Source organism: Anomaloglossus baeobatrachus, chromosome 3, assembly GCF_048569485.1.
Source record: "Anomaloglossus baeobatrachus isolate aAnoBae1 chromosome 3, aAnoBae1.hap1, whole genome shotgun sequence".
Taxonomy (NCBI): Eukaryota; Metazoa; Chordata; class Amphibia; order Anura; family Aromobatidae; genus Anomaloglossus; species Anomaloglossus baeobatrachus.
Window position 1 is genome coordinate 580057962 of NC_134355.1, and position 17743 is coordinate 580075704.

At 44.9% G+C, this 17743-nt stretch overlaps 1 protein-coding gene across 2 annotated transcripts in view; it reads right to left on the reverse strand.

The window, feature by feature from the left end:
* The window catches only part of PIGX (phosphatidylinositol glycan anchor biosynthesis class X), a 69758-nt gene that overhangs the window by 30641 nt on the left and 21374 nt on the right, over nt 1-17743 (reverse strand). Inside the window, exons 1-3 of one of the 2 annotated variants that reach the window (XM_075338706.1) lie at nt 12621-12684; nt 11457-11532; nt 5249-5306 (exon numbers count right to left, since the gene is read on the reverse strand). In XM_075338706.1, the coding sequence (XP_075194821.1) occupies nt 5249-5306; nt 11457-11532; nt 12621-12638 (152 nt within the window). In that variant the 5' untranslated portion in view covers nt 12639-12684. Of the gene's footprint in view, nt 1-5248; nt 5307-11456; nt 11533-12620; nt 12685-17743 lie in introns of those variants that run through there. The other variant, XM_075338707.1, reaches the window with a different exon arrangement.

The following is a 17743-nucleotide window of genomic DNA, read 5'->3' on the forward strand; positions in this document are numbered from 1 at the left end:
GATAATACACACAGTGATGTTACAGTACAGGGATAATACACACAGTGATGTCACAGTACAGGGGTAATACACACAGTGATGTCACAGTACAGGGATAATACACACAGTGATGTCACTGTACAGGGATAATACACACAGTGATGTCACTGTACAGGGATAATACACAATCATGTCACAGTACACAGGTAATACACACAGTGATGTCACAGTACAGGCGTAATACACACAGTGATGTCACAGTACAGGGGTAATACACACAGTGATGTCACAGCACAGGGATAATACACACAGTGATGTTACAGTACAGGGATAATACACACAGTGATGTCACAGTACAGGGATAATACACACAGTGATGTCACAGTACAGGGATAATACACACAGTGATGTCACAGTACAGGGATAATACACACAGTGAAGTCACAGTACAGGGATAATACACACAGTAAAGTCACAGTACAGGGATAATACACACAGTGATGTCACATCACAGGGATAATACACACAGTGATGTCACAGTACAGGGGTAATACGCACAGTGATGTCACAGTACAGGGATAATACGCACAGTGATGTCACAGTACAGGGATAATACACACAGTGATGTCACAGTACAGGGATAATACACACAGTGATGTCACAGTACAGGGGTAATACACAGTGATGTCACAGTACAGGGGTAATACACACAGTGATGTCACAGTACGGGGGTAATACACACACAGATAACACACATAGTAATGTCACAGAACAAGGATAAAGCAGTGCCACAATTTTTAATGTTACACCTACAGTCTCAAATTTTATTAAGATTTTATGTGACATACCAATACTAAGTAGCAAGTATTTGTGAAGTGTAAATGAAATGATACATGGTTTTCTAAATATTTTAAAAATATACATCTGAAAATTGTGACGTGCATTTTTTATTTAGTTCCCTGTATTCTGATACACGTAAATAACATCCTGATTGACTAATTGTCCCCAGAACTCACGAAGTTAGGAAATTGGGTCCATCTGTGAGTAATTTATTCTCAAGATAACTACAACTGTTATGTAAAAGACTCACGTTTGTTTCAGAACATTAGGGATCAAACAGTATCATGAAAACCAAAGAACACACCAGACAGTCAGGGAAAAAGTTGTGGAGAAGAGTAAATCAGGATTAGGTTATTAAAAAAAGAAAAACAGCCCAAACTCTGGACATCTCACAGAGCAATATTCAATACATCAATGAAAAATTGAAGAAGTTTGCCACAACTGCAAGCCTATAAAGACATGGCTGTCTATCTAAACTGACATCCCAAGCAAGAAGTTTAATTAGACAAGCAGCTAAGAGGCCCATGGTCACTCTGGTAAAGCTGGAGAGATCACAGCTCAGGTGGAAGAATCTGTCCACAGGACAACTATTAGTTGTATACTCTATAAATCTGGCCTTTATGTTAAAGTGGCAAGAAAAAGCCATTTTTATAAAGCCATATGAAGTCCTGTTTTCAAAATGACATGTAGGGGACAGAGCTAGCATGTAACAGAAGGTTCTCTGGTGAGATGAGACCAAAGTAGTAATTTTTTAGCTAAATGCAAAACACTATGTGTGGTGGAAAACTAACATTGCACAAACACAATCCCCACTGTCAAACATGGTGGTGACAGCATTATGCTGTGAGAAGGCTTTTCTCCAGTAGGGACAGAAAAGCTGGCTAGAGTTGATGAGAAGATGGATGGAGCTAAATACAGGACAATCCTGGAGGAAAACCTGCTAGAAGCGGCAACAGACTTGAGACTGGGGAGTAGGTTCAACTAACAGCAGGACAACGACCCTAAACATAGTGCCTGATCTACAATGGATGGTTTAGAGAAAAGCATATTCATGTGTGTGAAGTTTGTGAACGGCCCAGTCACAGTCCAGACCTAAATCCCATTGAGAATCTGTGACAAGTCTTGAAAATTGCTGTTCACAGACGCCTCCATCCAATCTCACTGAGCTAGAGCTATTTTGCAAAAAAGAATGGGAATACATTTTTCTACACAAAAAAGATTGCAACAGTAATTGTAGCAAAAGGTGATCCTACATTAAGGGGGCTGAATATACCGTTTTCAGATTCATGTTTTTAAATATTTAGAAAACCATGCACCATTTTTATTTTCTTTACATTTTACAAATTCTTGCTACTTGGTTTTGGTACATCACATAAAATCCCAATAAAATACATTTACGTTTGTGTGTTTAATGTGAAAAACAGAAATGTTTATTGGGGGTATGAGTACTTTTTCAAGGCACTGTAGATAATGATGTCATAGTGAAGGGATAATACACACAGCTATGTCACTATATATATATATATATATATATATATATATATATATATAAAAATATATATATAAAATACACAGTGATGTCACTATATATATATATGTATATACACACACAGACACACACACACACAGAGTGATGTCACAATAAATATATAATACTCAGTGATGTCATAGTGAAGGGATAATACACACAGCTATGTCACTATATATATAATACACAGTGATGTCACAAAATATATATAATATTCAGTGATGTCATAGTACAAGGATAATGAATACAAAGATGTCACAATACAGGGATAGACACAGTGATGTAGTAGTAAAGGAATAATGGTCCCAGTACAGGCAGTCTACAAGTGCATTGCTGGATCACTTCTAGCCCCTCAGCCTCAGGCTGTATTTCTAACACCAGCAGCCCACTCCCATGGGTGATGGACAGGTCAGTGGCCATGTGCCAGATCAAACAACCTGTCAATCAGCCACAGGAGAGTGCTGCTAAGTAGAAAATACTGAACTGCTAGAAGTCACATCCTAATGCACTGGGGCAGTGGCTTGGGACTGGCTTAAGGGCCATTTACACGCTGCGACATCGCTAACGATATATCGTCGGGGTCACGGTGTTTGTGACGCACATCCGGCATTGTTAGCGACATCGCAGCGTGTGACACCTATGAGCGACCTTAAACGATCGCAAAAGAGACAAAAATTGTTGGTATATGAGAAGTCATTTACCAAAAATCGTTGTCTGGTACGTAGAGATGTTGTTCCTGTTTCCTGCAGCAGCACACATCGCTGTGTGTGACACCGCAGGAGCGACGATCATCTCCTTACCTCCGTCTACCGGCAATGAGGAAGGAGTTCCGGCCGCTCATCTCCGCCCCTCCTCTGCTATTGGACGGCCGTTTAGTGATGTCACTATGACGCCGAACGCACCTCCCCCTTGAAGGAGGGATTGTTCGGCGGGCACAGCAACGTCGCAGAACAGGTATATGCGTGTGACGCTGCCGTAGCGATAATGTTCGCTACGGTAGCGATCACTAATATCGCACCAACGACAGGGGCAGGTGATAACGCTCGCGACATCGCTAGCAATCGCTAGTGATGTCGCAGCGTGTAAACCACCCTTTAGAGTTTAAAGGGCAACACAATCAAATTAATGGTTTGGGTTGGAGGGATGAAATAAAGATTTCCGACAGGCTCCCTTTAAAAAGAACCTGCCAGCATGGCTCTCCATGTGAAAGTATGGCCATAGTGGTGCTGCTATACAGGTTACATAAATATCTCTAGTGAAGAAATCGCATCCTGGGTGTTCTTTAATCAGCATTTGAAGTTTTGGTGTAATACGTTTTAGGTTTATTGGGGTGGGACTATGGGTAGGGTCTTAGGTTCCTCCCCGGCCCCTCCGCCTGCCTCTGATGTCTGTTTCTGGCTCCTGTTTGCAAGTTGTGGTGTCCTCGCTGTGGTGGCGCTTGTGCAGATTGACCTGACTGTCTTCAGTAAAATGGCTCCAGTGGCGGTGCATGCTCAGGTTTGCCTCCTGTGCTCTTTTGAGAAATGGCAGTGCGGGAGACACAGAAACATAATAATAATATAATAACATTTATTCATTTATATAGCACTATTAATGCCGCAGTGCTTTACATACAATGGCAACACTGTCCCCATTGGTGCTCACAGCCTAAATTCCCTATCTGTTTTTGGAACGTGGGAGGAAACCCACGCAAACACGGGGAGAACATACAAACTCCTTACAGATGGTGTCCTTGGTGGGATTTGAACCCAGGACTCCAGCTCTGCAAGACTGCAGTGCTAACCACTGAGCCACCACAAGACTGAAGTACTAAGCACTGAGCCACGAGACTGCAGTGCTAACCACTGAGCCACCACAAGACTGCAGTACTAACCCCTGAGCCACCACAAGACTGAAGTACTAACCACTGAGCCATCACAAGACTGCAGTGCTAACCAGAGCCACCACAAGACTGCAGTACTAACCACTGAGCCACCACAAGACTGCAGTACTAACCACTGAGCCACCACAAGACTGCAGTGCTAACCAGAGCCACCACAAGACTGCAGTGCTAACCAGAGCCACCACAAGACTGCAGTACTAACCACTGAGCCACCACAAGACTGCAGTACTAACCACTGAGCCACCACAAGACTGTAGTGCTAACCAGAGCCACCACAAGACTGCAGTACTAACCACAGAGCCACTACAAGACTGCAGTGCTAACCACTGAGCCACCACAAGACTGCAGTGCTAACCAGAGCCACCACAAGACTGCAGTACTAACCACAGAGCCACTACAAGACTGCAGTGCTAACCACTGAGCCACCACAAGGCTGCAGTGCTAACCACTGAACCACCACAAGATGCAGTACTAACCACTGAGCCACCACAAGACTGCAGTGCTAACCAGAGCCACCACAAGACTGCAGTGCTAACCAATGAGCCACCACAAGACTGCAGTGCTAACCACTGAGCCACCACAAGACTGCAGTACTAACCACTGAGCCACAGTGCCACCCTTAAACAGAGTCAGATCTTGGCTTGCCATTTTACTGAAGAGTACAGGATGTCAATCTGCGCAGGCACCACCTCCGGTGCCATCTTAACTGAACACCAGCAGAAGATCAATCTGCAGAAACGCCAACAGCAGTGAGCACTTTTAAGCAGGAGGCAGGTGGGGGGCTCGGGCAAGAGACGACCCTACCCACAGTGTCGCCCCAATGCACCTCAAGCTTATTACACCAAAACTTGCAATGCTGATGACCAGGATGCAGCTTTCTTCAGTAGAGGCGTCTATTTATTCCGTATAACAGGGCTATTAAGGCCACGTCTTTACTGTAACAGCAAAATCTTGCTGACAAATGATTTTTAAGATCAAATGTATGAATCCCGGAAAACCCCCTTAAAGTTAATCCGTACCTGTGAAATCCATTTTTCAGGATCTCCCTCCTTACAGTGAGTTTGGGACAGAAGATTTCTGCAACAGAAAATAAAGATAATACAACATTGGAAATCACGGCAGAAACTTTCTAGCAGACAAAAGCAATGAAAAGTAAGGGAAAGCAAACAATGTCTGTTTCAGGCAGCTGAAAAAGACATTGCAACAAATGAACATGATGCACAGCAATGTAAAAACAACACTGCTGTGCACAAGTCCCGTCTTACGTCACTTTTTGTAACTGCTTCAAGATGCGGAATCCTTGAAGAGGTTAAAATAGAAGTAATAAGCTCATTCATCCCTCCATATACGTGGAAGTATAGAGCAAATATGGTGGCTGCAAAACCAACTGAAAAGACGCTGGTGAAGACGCTTAAAATAAAACATCTTCTGCCCCCTACACCCAAAGGTTTTGGGGGGTTTTGAGAAATGACGCCATTTGGTGGCAGTTTATAATGCAATTTATTTGTCAGTACCAGAATTGGGTTAAAAAAGAATGAAAATATAAAGGACGGACGTCTACTTCTCCTTCTTTGGTCCAATTGTGGCTTTAAGTCTAAAAAATACATTAAAATCTGGAGTGGTGCTTGTCCTCTCAAATAAAATGAAGTAATGAGCACTCATTGAGTCTTAGGGGTACTTTGCACGTTGCGACATCGCAGGTGCGTTGTCGGTGGGGTCAAATCGAAAGTGAAGCACATCCGGCGTCGCTGTCGACATCGCAGTATGTGAATCCTTTTATATACGATTAACGAGCGCAAAAGCGTTGTTATCGTATGATTGGTGTAGGGTCCGACATTTCCATAATTTTGCAGCAGCGACGGTCCGATGTTGTTCCTCGTTACTGCGGCCGCAGACATCGCTGTGTGTGATGCAGCAGGAGCGAGGAACATCTCATACCTGCGTCCCGGCTGCAATGAGGAATGAAGGAGGTGGGCGGGATGTTTACATCCCGCTCATTTCCGCCACTCCGCTTCTATTGGCCGCCTGCCGTGTGACCTCGCTGTGACGCTGCACGACCCGCCCCCTTAGGAAGGAGGCGGGTCGCCGGCCAGAGCGACGTCGCAGGGCAGGTGTGTGTGAAGCTGCCGTAGCGATAATGTTCGCTACGGCTGCTATCAGAAGATATTGTATGTGCGACGGGGGCGGGGACTATCGCACTCGACATCGCAGCATCGGCAAGTACCCCTTAAATGCAGCGTCTTACATTTCCAGCAAAGTGGATGGGATTTATAGAAATCTCAGGTCAATGTGCTTCTTTTTTGACCTGCGGAGCGGTTTTCAGATCCACAACATGTCTATTTTTGTTGCGGGTACACTGAGTTTTATGTGCAGATTTTTGCCCTAAATTTGCTTTGGACACAGAAAATCCACAGATAAAAAAAATGCACGAGTTTTTAGTCTGTTCCCACTGTGGAAACACATAAAAACGCATGGAATCGGGACATGAAGTTTTGTCAAAGCCAAGGAAGCATCAAAAATAAAGCAGCTTTATTAAAATATGACACCAACAAGAGACAAAAAAACTGTCAAAAATGAGATAAAACCACAGGTAAAAAATATAAATCAAAAATGCAATGAAAAAAGTAACACAATTTACATAATAGCTGGAGAAAATCTGTAACGACAAGCTCACTGTAGTATCAAGGCCTAAAGGGTGCTTTACACGCTGCGGCATTGCTAGCGATCTCGTTAGCGATGTAACGTGCCAAATCGCGCATACGATTTGCCGAGATCGCACATGTGATCGGCGATACAAAAATTGACCTATGTGCGATCTCGGCAAATCTTATCTGCGATCTAGCGTGTCACATCGCTAACGAGATCGCTAGCGATGTCGCAGCGTGTAAAGTACCCTTTAGGCCATGTGCGCACGAAAAAAATGAATTTTCTTAAGAAAATTCCAGATCTCTGCAAGAATCCCGCACCCGCGGCAGAAATCCACACGCAAATTCCGCATTCGGCTTTACCGCGGGATGTTGCGGTTTTGCCGCGGAATTTCTGCGGTTGTTCCATGGTAACACCGCAGGGACCTGCAGAAAAGAAGTGACATGCACATTAATTCCGCAGCGGAAATTCCCCAGGTAAATCCGCAGATATAAAAAAACGCAGTGTGCGCATAGCATTTTTTTATACCTATAGGTTTTGCCAGGGAATGACTGCAGAAATGTTACACACATTTTCTGCAGCAAATCCGCCGTAAAATGTGGGGTAAATCTGCAGCGTGCGCACATAGCCTTAGGGGAGGTTTTTTTCAGGTGGTCCAAAACTAGTTTTCTAATGGAAAATGCTCCAGAAAATTAGGAGTTTTTGGAGTTTTACTTTTCTTCCAAAGGTTTTAAACTCTATTAAGCATTTTAGTAGAGTTTTTTTTCTTTCTTGAAGCAAAATCCTAAGCACATACCGTATTTTTCGATTTATAAGACGCACTTTTGTTCCCCCAAATTTTGGGGGAAAGTAGGGGGTGCGTCTTATAATCCGAATATACGGGTGTGTGTGTGTGTGTGTATATATATATACCGTATATGCCGGCGTATAAGACGACTGGGCGTATAAGATGACCCCCAACTTCTGCCCTAAAAATATAGAATTTGGGATATACTCACTGTATAAGACTACCCCGCTCCCAAATGAAAAAAAGTCTGCTTTGATTGCAACATGTTAATTTTAATTCCGCGAGAGCCGTACAATATGTTTTTAAAGGGCCATTGACAGATCAATCGCTCCAATGTTCACTTAGTACAGCAAGGAATGCTCCTCCCTGCTGTATAAAGCCACAACTGGACTGAAACAATGGTACTACACTCTGCTACAAACAGACACACACAACTCTGCTACAAACAGACAAACACACACAACTCTGCTACAAACAGACAAACACACACAACTCTGCTACATACAGACAAACACACACAACTCTGCTACATACAGACAAACACACACAACTCTGCTACATACAGACAAACACACACACACAACTCTGCTACATACAGACAAACACATACAACTCTGCTACATACAGACAAACACATACAACTCTGCTACATACAGACAAACACATACAACTCTGCTACATACAGACAAACACATACAACTCTGCTACATACAGACAAACACATACAACTCTGCTACATACAGACAAAGACATACAACTCTGCTACATACAGACAAACACATACAACTCTGCTACATACAGACAAACACATACAACTCTGCTACATACAGACAAACACATACAACTCTGCTACATACAGACAAACACATACAACTCTGCTACATACAGACAAACACATACAACTCTGCTACATACAGACAAAGACATACAACTCTGCTACATACAGACAAACACATACAACTCTGCTACATACAGACAAACACATACAACTCTGCTACATACAGACAAACACATACAACTCTGCTACATACAGACAAACACATACAACTCTGCTACATACAGACAAAGACATACAACTCTGCTACATACAGACAAACACATACAACTCTGCTACATACAGACAAACACATACAACTCTGCTACATACAGACAAACACATACAACTCTGCTACATACAGACAAATACACACAACTCTGCTGCTCTGTGGGGCCTGCACCCGCGGCTCGGCGGGGGGGGATTGGCAGGGCATACATCTGGGGGGTTAGAAGCAGCTCACCGGGGCCCATAATGGGCACAAGTCCCCCTGTGTTAGATATCTCCCCCATAGTGCTGCCCATGGCCCCTATATAGATCGCACAAGTCCCCCTGTGTCAGATATCGCCCCCATAGTGCTGCCCATGGCCCCTATATAGATCGCACAAGTCCCCCTGTGTCAGATATCGCCCCCATAGTGCTGCCCATGGCCCCTATAGATCGCACAAGTCCCCCTGTGTCAGATATGGCCCCTAGGCTGCTGCCCAAAGTAAAATAAAACCCTCTTTCCTTATCTCCTGTCTGGCTCCGTGCTTCTGTTCTTCCACTTCCTGGTTCTCAGTGCGGTCATGTGATCGGCACAGCAGCCTGAGCTCTCTGCCTGATCACAGTGGAAGCAGGGACACGGGGAGAAACGCTGGAGGGGGTAAGTGAAGCTTTTTTATTTTAGAATGAGCAGCAGCCTGGGGGCCAAATCTAACACATGGGGGACATGTGCGATCACACTGGGACGCAGGCTCATATAATATGCACCGCTGCTCCAGCCCCTCACTGCGTGCGATTTCAGCACCATTGGAGATGGACAGCGGCTGTGCATATTATATGAGCGGGTGCAGGAGATCAAAGGCTGCGTTCCCCTGTGCTCCAGAGCTGCTGCCCCCACCTCCCATGGACGCTGCAGTGTACATACACCCCCCCCCTCCCCCGTATATCCGGCGTATAAGACGACCCCCCACTGTAGCCATTATTTTAAGGGGGTAAAAAGTCGTCTTATACGCCAGTATAAGATATACTTTTTACCCCCTTAAAATATATATACCGTATATATATACGGTATATATATATACGGTATATATATATATATATATATATATATATATATATATATATATATATATTATATATACTGCAGGGTCCAGGGGAGGTGAGGGCAGCTCTGGAGTGGTGCTGGGCGCTTATGAAAGCTGCAGGAGGGAGCCTTTGATCTCCTGCTCCCGCTCATATAATATGCACTGCCGCTGTCCATCATCTGGGGTGCTGAAACCGCACCACGGTGATGGGCTGGGGCAGCGGTGCATATTATATGTGCCTGCGCCCCCCTTTGAAGCCATGATCCCCCCCTGTGTTAGATATGGCCCCCATACTGCTGCTCATAGTAAAATAAATAAAGCTTTACTTACCTCCAGCGCTGATCTCCCGGTGTCTCTGCTGCCGCTGTCATCAGGCACGCAGAGATATCATCACTCAGCTGTGCCGATCACATGACCGGCACCGAGAATCAGGAAGTGGAGGAGGAGCAGCAGCACGGAGGGAGACACGAGGAGGGACAGCGCTGAGAAGGTAAGGAAAGAGTGCTTTATTTTACTATGGGCAGCAGCATGGGGGCCATATCTAACACAGGGGAGGTGTGCCATCTATAGGGGCCATATCAAACAAAGGGGAGGTGTGCTATCTATAGGGGCCATGGGCAGCACAGGGGGATGTGTGCAATCCATAGGGGGCAATGGGCAGCACAGGGGGACATGTGCCATAAATAGGGGACATGTGCCAGCAATAGGGGATGTGTGTCATCAATGGGGAACATGTGGCATCACTGGGGGACGTGTCCTAGCACAAGGGGGCTATATTCAATATAAGGGGGCCATATGCAGATTAAGGGGGGTTAATTTTAGGATGGGGGGGCTATGAGGGAGATATACCCTATATGATTTGTTAGACGGACACTGGCATTATAAGATGGACCCCGTTTAACATTAAAAAAAAAATTCTCTTTTCCTTCACCAAATTTGGGGGTGTGTCTTCTAATCAGGTGCATCTTATAAAGCGAAAAATACGGTAAATTAATAGGAAGAGTTTTGTGGACACTTTTTCAGCTTTTTTAGAAGTGGAGCCGCCCAAAAGCTGCAGAAAAAGATGCAGTGTGAACATATCCTTAAAAAATATTTAAATTTTTTCTTTTTGCATACAAAATGACTGATGGCACAAACTATCACATGAACCAAGCACTGATAAAAATTGGTCTGTTTTTTTTTTTGTACACAATAGAGAAAAAAACACAGTCATCTGATGAGCTCTTTATAATCCAGCAAGCCAGTGCAATGAGTGCATAATGTGGGAAGAGGCATGAGCATCTCCGGCTGTTAGGACACCAGAAAGTCAAAGCTACGCTGGAGTTTCATTGAGCAGCTCTATTCAATGTGTAGCGGACGCTGCCAGGTCCTGCAGATCAGTTCCATTCTCTTGCATAGGAGCTGATGCATGGCACTTGGCAGTGGCTGCTACACAATAGATAAAGCTGTGTCGGATCCAGACTAAACTCATACTGATGAGCTATCTTATCATATTACCGGACCTGTATGCTTAGAGAACCCCTTTAATAAGTATATAGCACCACACACATTCACTACGTGGGCGAGCAGCTCCATAATGCAGAGCCACAATGTTGTGTACCCCATGCAGGAAAAAAAAGACTTACAACAAGCTGAAACACTCAATGTCACATAAGATGTGCCGCCCTGTAATGGCAGATCACTTTTCTTACCTGTAGTGATCCCAGAACAGAAAAAACTTGTCAATATGAAGAACGTCAAAGCCTCTGCTGATTTCAACATGTCAATCTGTAAGAAAATGACAACAAATGTCAATTAGCACCATTGGTGGAAAAGTCACTGGACTGTTTCAGTTTTCTGGACACCCCCTTGATGAAGGCTGTCGCCGAAACATGCGTTGGTTGGGACCTACTGCCATTCCAGCAGTGAGCATGAGCTTTAAGGTTAGTTAATATTGTTTACTTTATGCCATTGTATTGGTCTTCCTTTATCACAAAGGTTTTCATCCACTGGCCATTGAGTTGATTTACACATTGTGACTTGTGATTAGGTTGGCAGTACCTCTGTTTATTCTAACCAGCACTTTCTCTCTCTGCTGCTCTGCTACGCCATCTTGTGCATTTTCTCTGACATTATATCCCAGGTTTTAATTATTGTCACAATAAAGATTATTCATTTTACTCTTTGTTTCTGGTTCTTTTTTGTGGGTTGGTTATTATATTTTAGTTTTCTGGACGCTCCCCTGATGAAGGCTATCGCCGAAACATGCGTTGATTGGGATCTGGTGCCACTCCAGCAGTGAGCAAGTGCTTTAAGGTTAGTTAATATTGTTTACTTTATGCCATTGTATTGGTCTTCCTATATCACAGGGGCTCTCATGCACTGGCCATTGAGTTGATTTACACATAGTGACTTGTGATTAGGTCTCTCCCATTGTTGGCAGTACATCTGTTTATTCTAACCAGCTCTTTCTCTCTCTGCTACGCCATCTTGTGCATTTTCTCTGACATTACACCCCAGTTTTTAATTATTGTCACAATAAAGATTATTCATTTTACTCTTTGTTTCTGATTCTTTTTTGTGAGTTGGCTACTATATTTCCGTTTTCTCATGTACGTTGTGTCCGTTACACAGGGAGCATGTAATGGCGGCATAGTGATAGCATCTCCTCCAGGGTCTGCGCTACTCAGCTCGCCTTCGGTGTAAATCATCACCGGTTAACATGGAAAATGGCAAATAATGTAGTAAGGCCTCATTCAGACGTGTGGTTTTTTAACTCCGAGAGTCCTCCGCCTGGCATTCTGGGCGCCTCTTGCAATTACTGTACCCCGCCACGTCTGGGAGACTGGACTGGGTACAAGCCTTTTATGCTTAACTCTAATACATATTTTCATCAAGAAGAGTGATTTTCTCTCCAGCCTCTTGTAGTCAGACGCTGTCGATTCATAGGGACACACTTCTTAATGAATCAGGAGCGTCTAAACCGTGACGTGCGCCTCACCACAAAGTAACAGGAAGTGAGCGCTGCGGCTGTCACTTACTTCCTGTTAAATACTTAAAGGGGTATTCCCATCACTAAGATCCCATCCCAATATGTAGTAGGTGTAATAATAATAATAATAATAATAATAATATTAGAAAATACCTCCAATTAGAAATGTAGTCTAGTTTTCCTGATAAGCTATATCACTTACCTCATGTGCAGGGCATTGCAGCTTAGGTGTCCATGGATACGGCCACTAGCAACTAACTGTCCCTATATGCATGGAGATAACCATGGATACCTAAACTACTGTAATGCCCACCACATGAGGTAAGACATGGCTGTATCAGGAGAACTATAGTACAGTTCTAATTGAAGATATTTGCTAATAATATTATCACACCTACTACATTTTGGGATAAGATCTTGGAGATAGGAGTGTCCCTTTAAGTAATTAACTGGAAGTGACAGCTGCAGAGCTCACATCCTGTTACCCCTTTAAGTGTCTGAAGGCGGGGCAGAGAAGCTGCTGCTGATTGGTTGTGGGGCTAGTGTGTCATAACAATGTTATGTGAGCCCCGGGAACGCATGTACTCACATCATCGGAGGGGAGTATAGGCTTTGATATTTTTGTGGGGGTGAACATGGGGAATGAGAAGGGGTTATCCTAGTAGTGGACAAACCCTTTAAGTGGCATAAATGAAAGACATTACACATGTGATACACCAGGCACATAGGTGATTCCACAATAAATCTACTTGTGCACTCTATGAAATTTGGTATAAGTAAACTGAATGAGCCTTTATGTCACTATTGGGGATAGTATATAATACCCTATATTTTGGAGGGGTACATCCCGCCTAATATATTTCTCTTACTTCGGGAGTAATTTCTTGAATTAATAAGGTGGAAGGTCCTTCAGCTGGTCATCTCATGCAGCTTCCATTCAGGTCCTGATCAGGAACTGCAAGATGTGGTAATGTACCTACCATAGTACGTGTCTCCAGAGCCAGCCTATAGTACCGAATTCGGTACTTTATGGACTCTTCCCTGGGATTCACACTGCAGGAGCCATCCAGGACGCTTAGCGCCTTATGGATTGTTTTAGGGACACTATTTGGCTCATTTTAAGGAGGGAGAGAATGTCCATCCAGGACTGTCACAAGCTGATCTGCAGTCCGCTCAGAGGCTATTCATCTTGGACAGTTTGGATGCTAAAAACTTCAAAGAAAAGCTAGAATTGTCATGGGACCTTAATGGACCTGAGTGGATTTTTTGTATTTTATTTCAAATCAAGGATTTTTGCGTGTTTGGTGTTTGTGTTTATTTCTTTTCACTTAGGCTACTTTCACACTTGCGTTGGACGGCTTCCGTTGCTATCCGCAGCCTTGAGGAATTACGGTAACCGTTACAGGAAACCGTTATATTCCTCATAGACTTCTATTAGCTACGGATAGCAACGAATGGTCTTGCATTGCATCCGCCCCGCAGCGCATCAGTTGTTTTGACGCTGACCGTCAGTGAGCATCGGGCGGATGTAACGCTGCATGTAACGTTTTTTTGAGCAGCGGAAACCTTTATTTTTCACTGCGCATGCTCTTTTTTTTTTATCACAAACTTTATTTTATTTCTCGGTGGCCGAACGTTCAGCTGAGCGATCGGCCGCCGGCATGTCTGTGCGCCCAGCTGAGCGCTCGGCCGCCGGCATGTCTGTGCGCCCAGCTGAGCGCTCGGCCGCCGGCATGTCTGTGCGCCCAGCTGAGCGATCGGCCGCCGGCATGTCTGTGCACCCAGCTGAGCGCTCGGCCGCCGGCATGTCTGTGCGCCCAGCTGAGCGATTGGCCGCCGGCATGTCTGTGCACCCAGCTGAGCGCTCGGCCGCCGGCATGTCTGTGCGCCCAGCTGAGCGATCGGCCGCCGGCATGTCTGTGCACCCAGCTGAGCGCTCGGCCGCCGGCATGTCTGTGCGCCCAGCTGAGCGCTCGGCCGCCGGCATGTCTGTGCGCCCAGCTGAGCGCTCGGCCGCCGGCATGCCTGTGCGCCCAGCTGAGCGATCGGCCGCCGGCATGTCAGGGCACCCAGCTGAGCGATCGGCCGCCGGCATGTCAGGGCGCCCAGCTGAGCGATCGGCCGCCGGCATGTCAGGGCGACCAGCTGAGCGATCGGCCGCCGGCATGTCAGGGCGCTCAGCTGATCCGCCGGCATGTCAGGGCACTCAGCTGAGCGCTCGGCCGCCAGCATGTCAGGGCACTCAGCTGAGCGCTCGGCCGCCGGCATGTCAGGGCACTCAGCTGAGCGCTTGGCCGCCGGCATGTGAGAGCGCTCAGCCGCCGGCTATTAAGAGCGATCAGCTGATCGTTCACAATAGTCAGCTGCCGGTAAACTGTAAGAAAAGAAAAAAAAAAGATTTCCGTTATTTTGTACGATCCGTAGCATTGCGTTGTGCTACTATATGCAACGCATCCGTTGCATGCATCACACAACACAATGCTACGGATCCCGTCCAACGCAAGTGTGAAACTAGCCTTACAGATTAGTAATGGAAGGGTCTCGTAGACACCTCCCATTACTAATCTAGTGGCAGCTGTGAGCTCTTACTAACTCCTTATTATCCCAATTGCCACCACACCAGGGCAACCGGAAAGAGCCAGGTAAAGTTCCGGGATTGTCACATCTAATGGATGTGACAATTCAGGGCAGCTGCAGGCTTATATTTTTAGTCTGGGGGACTCCCAATAACCATGAGTCTCTCCAGCCTGAAAATACCAGCCCCCAGCTGTTGGCTTTATCATTGCTGAGTATCAAAATTGGGGGGGGGACAGCACGCCGTTTTTTTAAATTTATTTAAATAATGTTTTTAAAAAGCCGCATGCAGTTCCTTTTAATTTAACCCCTTCAGCCCCGGGGCACTTTCCGTTTTTGCGTTTTTGTTTTTTGCTCCCCTTCTTCCGAGAGCCGTAACTTTTTTATTTTTCCATCAATCTTGCCATATGAGGGCTTGTTTTTTGCGGGACAAGTTGTACTTTTAAATGAAACCATAAGTTTTACCATATGGTGTACTGGAAAACAGCAAAAAAATTCCAAGTGTGGAAAAATTGCAAAAAAAGTGTGATGGCACAATAGTTTTTGGGATGTTTTATTCACGGTGTTCACTATATGGTAAAACTGATGTGTGGGTATGATACCTGAGGTCGGTGCGAGTTTGTAGACACCAAACATGTATAGGTTTACTTGTAACTAAGGGGTTAAAAAAATTCACAAGTTTGTCCAATAAAAGTGGCGCACGTTTTGCGCCATTTTCCGAAACACGTAGCGTTCTTATTTTTTGGGATCTATGGCTCAGTGACGGCTTATTTTTTGCGTCTCGAGCTGATGTTTCTAATGGTAGCATTTTTGCGCAGATGCTACGTTTTGATCGCCTGTTATTACATTTTGCGTAAAACTTGCGGCGACCAAAAAACGTAATTTTGGCATTTGGAATTTTTTTGCCACTACGCCGTTTACCAATCAGATTAATTGATTTTATATTTTGATAGATCGGGCATTTCTGAACGCGGCGATACCAAATATGTGTATATTTATTTATTTTTTAACCCTTTAATTTTCAATGGGGGGAAAGGGGGGTGATTTGAACTTTTAGGTTTTTTGTTTTTTTTTTAATTTTTTAAAACTTTTTTTTTACTTTTTTTATTTTATTTTACTAGACCCCCTAGGGGGCTATAGCGATCAGCAATCCGATTGCTGATTGCTATCTGCTGATTACAGCTATACCGCTGTAAACAGCAGAAATAGTCACTTTCTTTCTTCCTCTGCTCCGTGCCGAGGAAGAATGAAAGTGAAACTTCGTAGCACCAGGCGTCATCACATGACCCTGTGCTACGATGGCAACCACCGAACGTCACGTGATCACTCACGTGACGTCCGGAGGGGGCGGCGGTAAGAAAAAAAGATGGCCGCGCGCATATAGATCTCGCTGCCAGACTTTGGCAGCGAGATCTAAGGGGTTAATGTTCCGGGTGGAATGCGATTCCACTCGGAACATGTAGGCACACATGTCAGCTGTTGAAAACAGCTGATATGTGTGCCGATCCACGCCGCCTGCCCGCGGCAGGGGGCGGGGCTTACCGGGACACGATCCATGACGGATATATCCGTCCATGGTCGTGAAGGGGTTAATACCAGGCTAAGATAAGCACAGGGCTGGACGCTGCAGCCTGTAGCCGTAGGCATTATCTGTGCTGGGTATCATAGTATGGGGGGTTCCTACGCCAATTTTGTTTATTTTTACAGCAATAGAGACGCAGTCACAGCACCTCTGATTGAAAGCAGTCAGGCACGGTGTCACACAGGGTGGGGGCGCATCTGACTACAACCAGAGACACGCCGGATTCTGGTCCTCATAGTTTTTTATGGGGACAGACGTCCGGCCACATATCCAGGATCAATTCCAGGCCTGAACCGTGTTTTTTTTTAAACCTGGTTGGACCACCCGACACCAGGTATTACTAATACTGAGGTAAAAAACTAGCCAAATACTGAATGTGTACACATGGCCTTATGTGTGCTTTTTTTTTTTTTTTTTTAAATCACTGCTGTGGATAAGAGACTTGTAATCTGTATTCAGTCCATTGACACAGTTTTGCTTATACCACATTTACATTATTTTATGTTTAACTTGCACAAAAAAACCCTAAATTTAAAAAAAATTAACCCTAGAATGCACAACCATAGAAATCTACCATAGAAAACAAGTAACCTAGCAGGCCTGTGAGGCCCCAGGTATGTGTTCTATCCTTCTAGGGTTAAAGGGAACCTGTCAGCAGAAATTTTGCACTAAACCTAAAAGATTACCCCTCCGCAGCTCCTGGGCTGCATTCTGGAAAGGTTCCTATTGTTATTGTGCCCCCTTTTAGACCAAAATAAATACTTTATAAAGTGGTACCTTTTCCTATGCAAATCTTGTTAATCGTACACGGGGCGGGCTCTCTGGTTTCCGTTATTCTGCCTCCTGCTGCT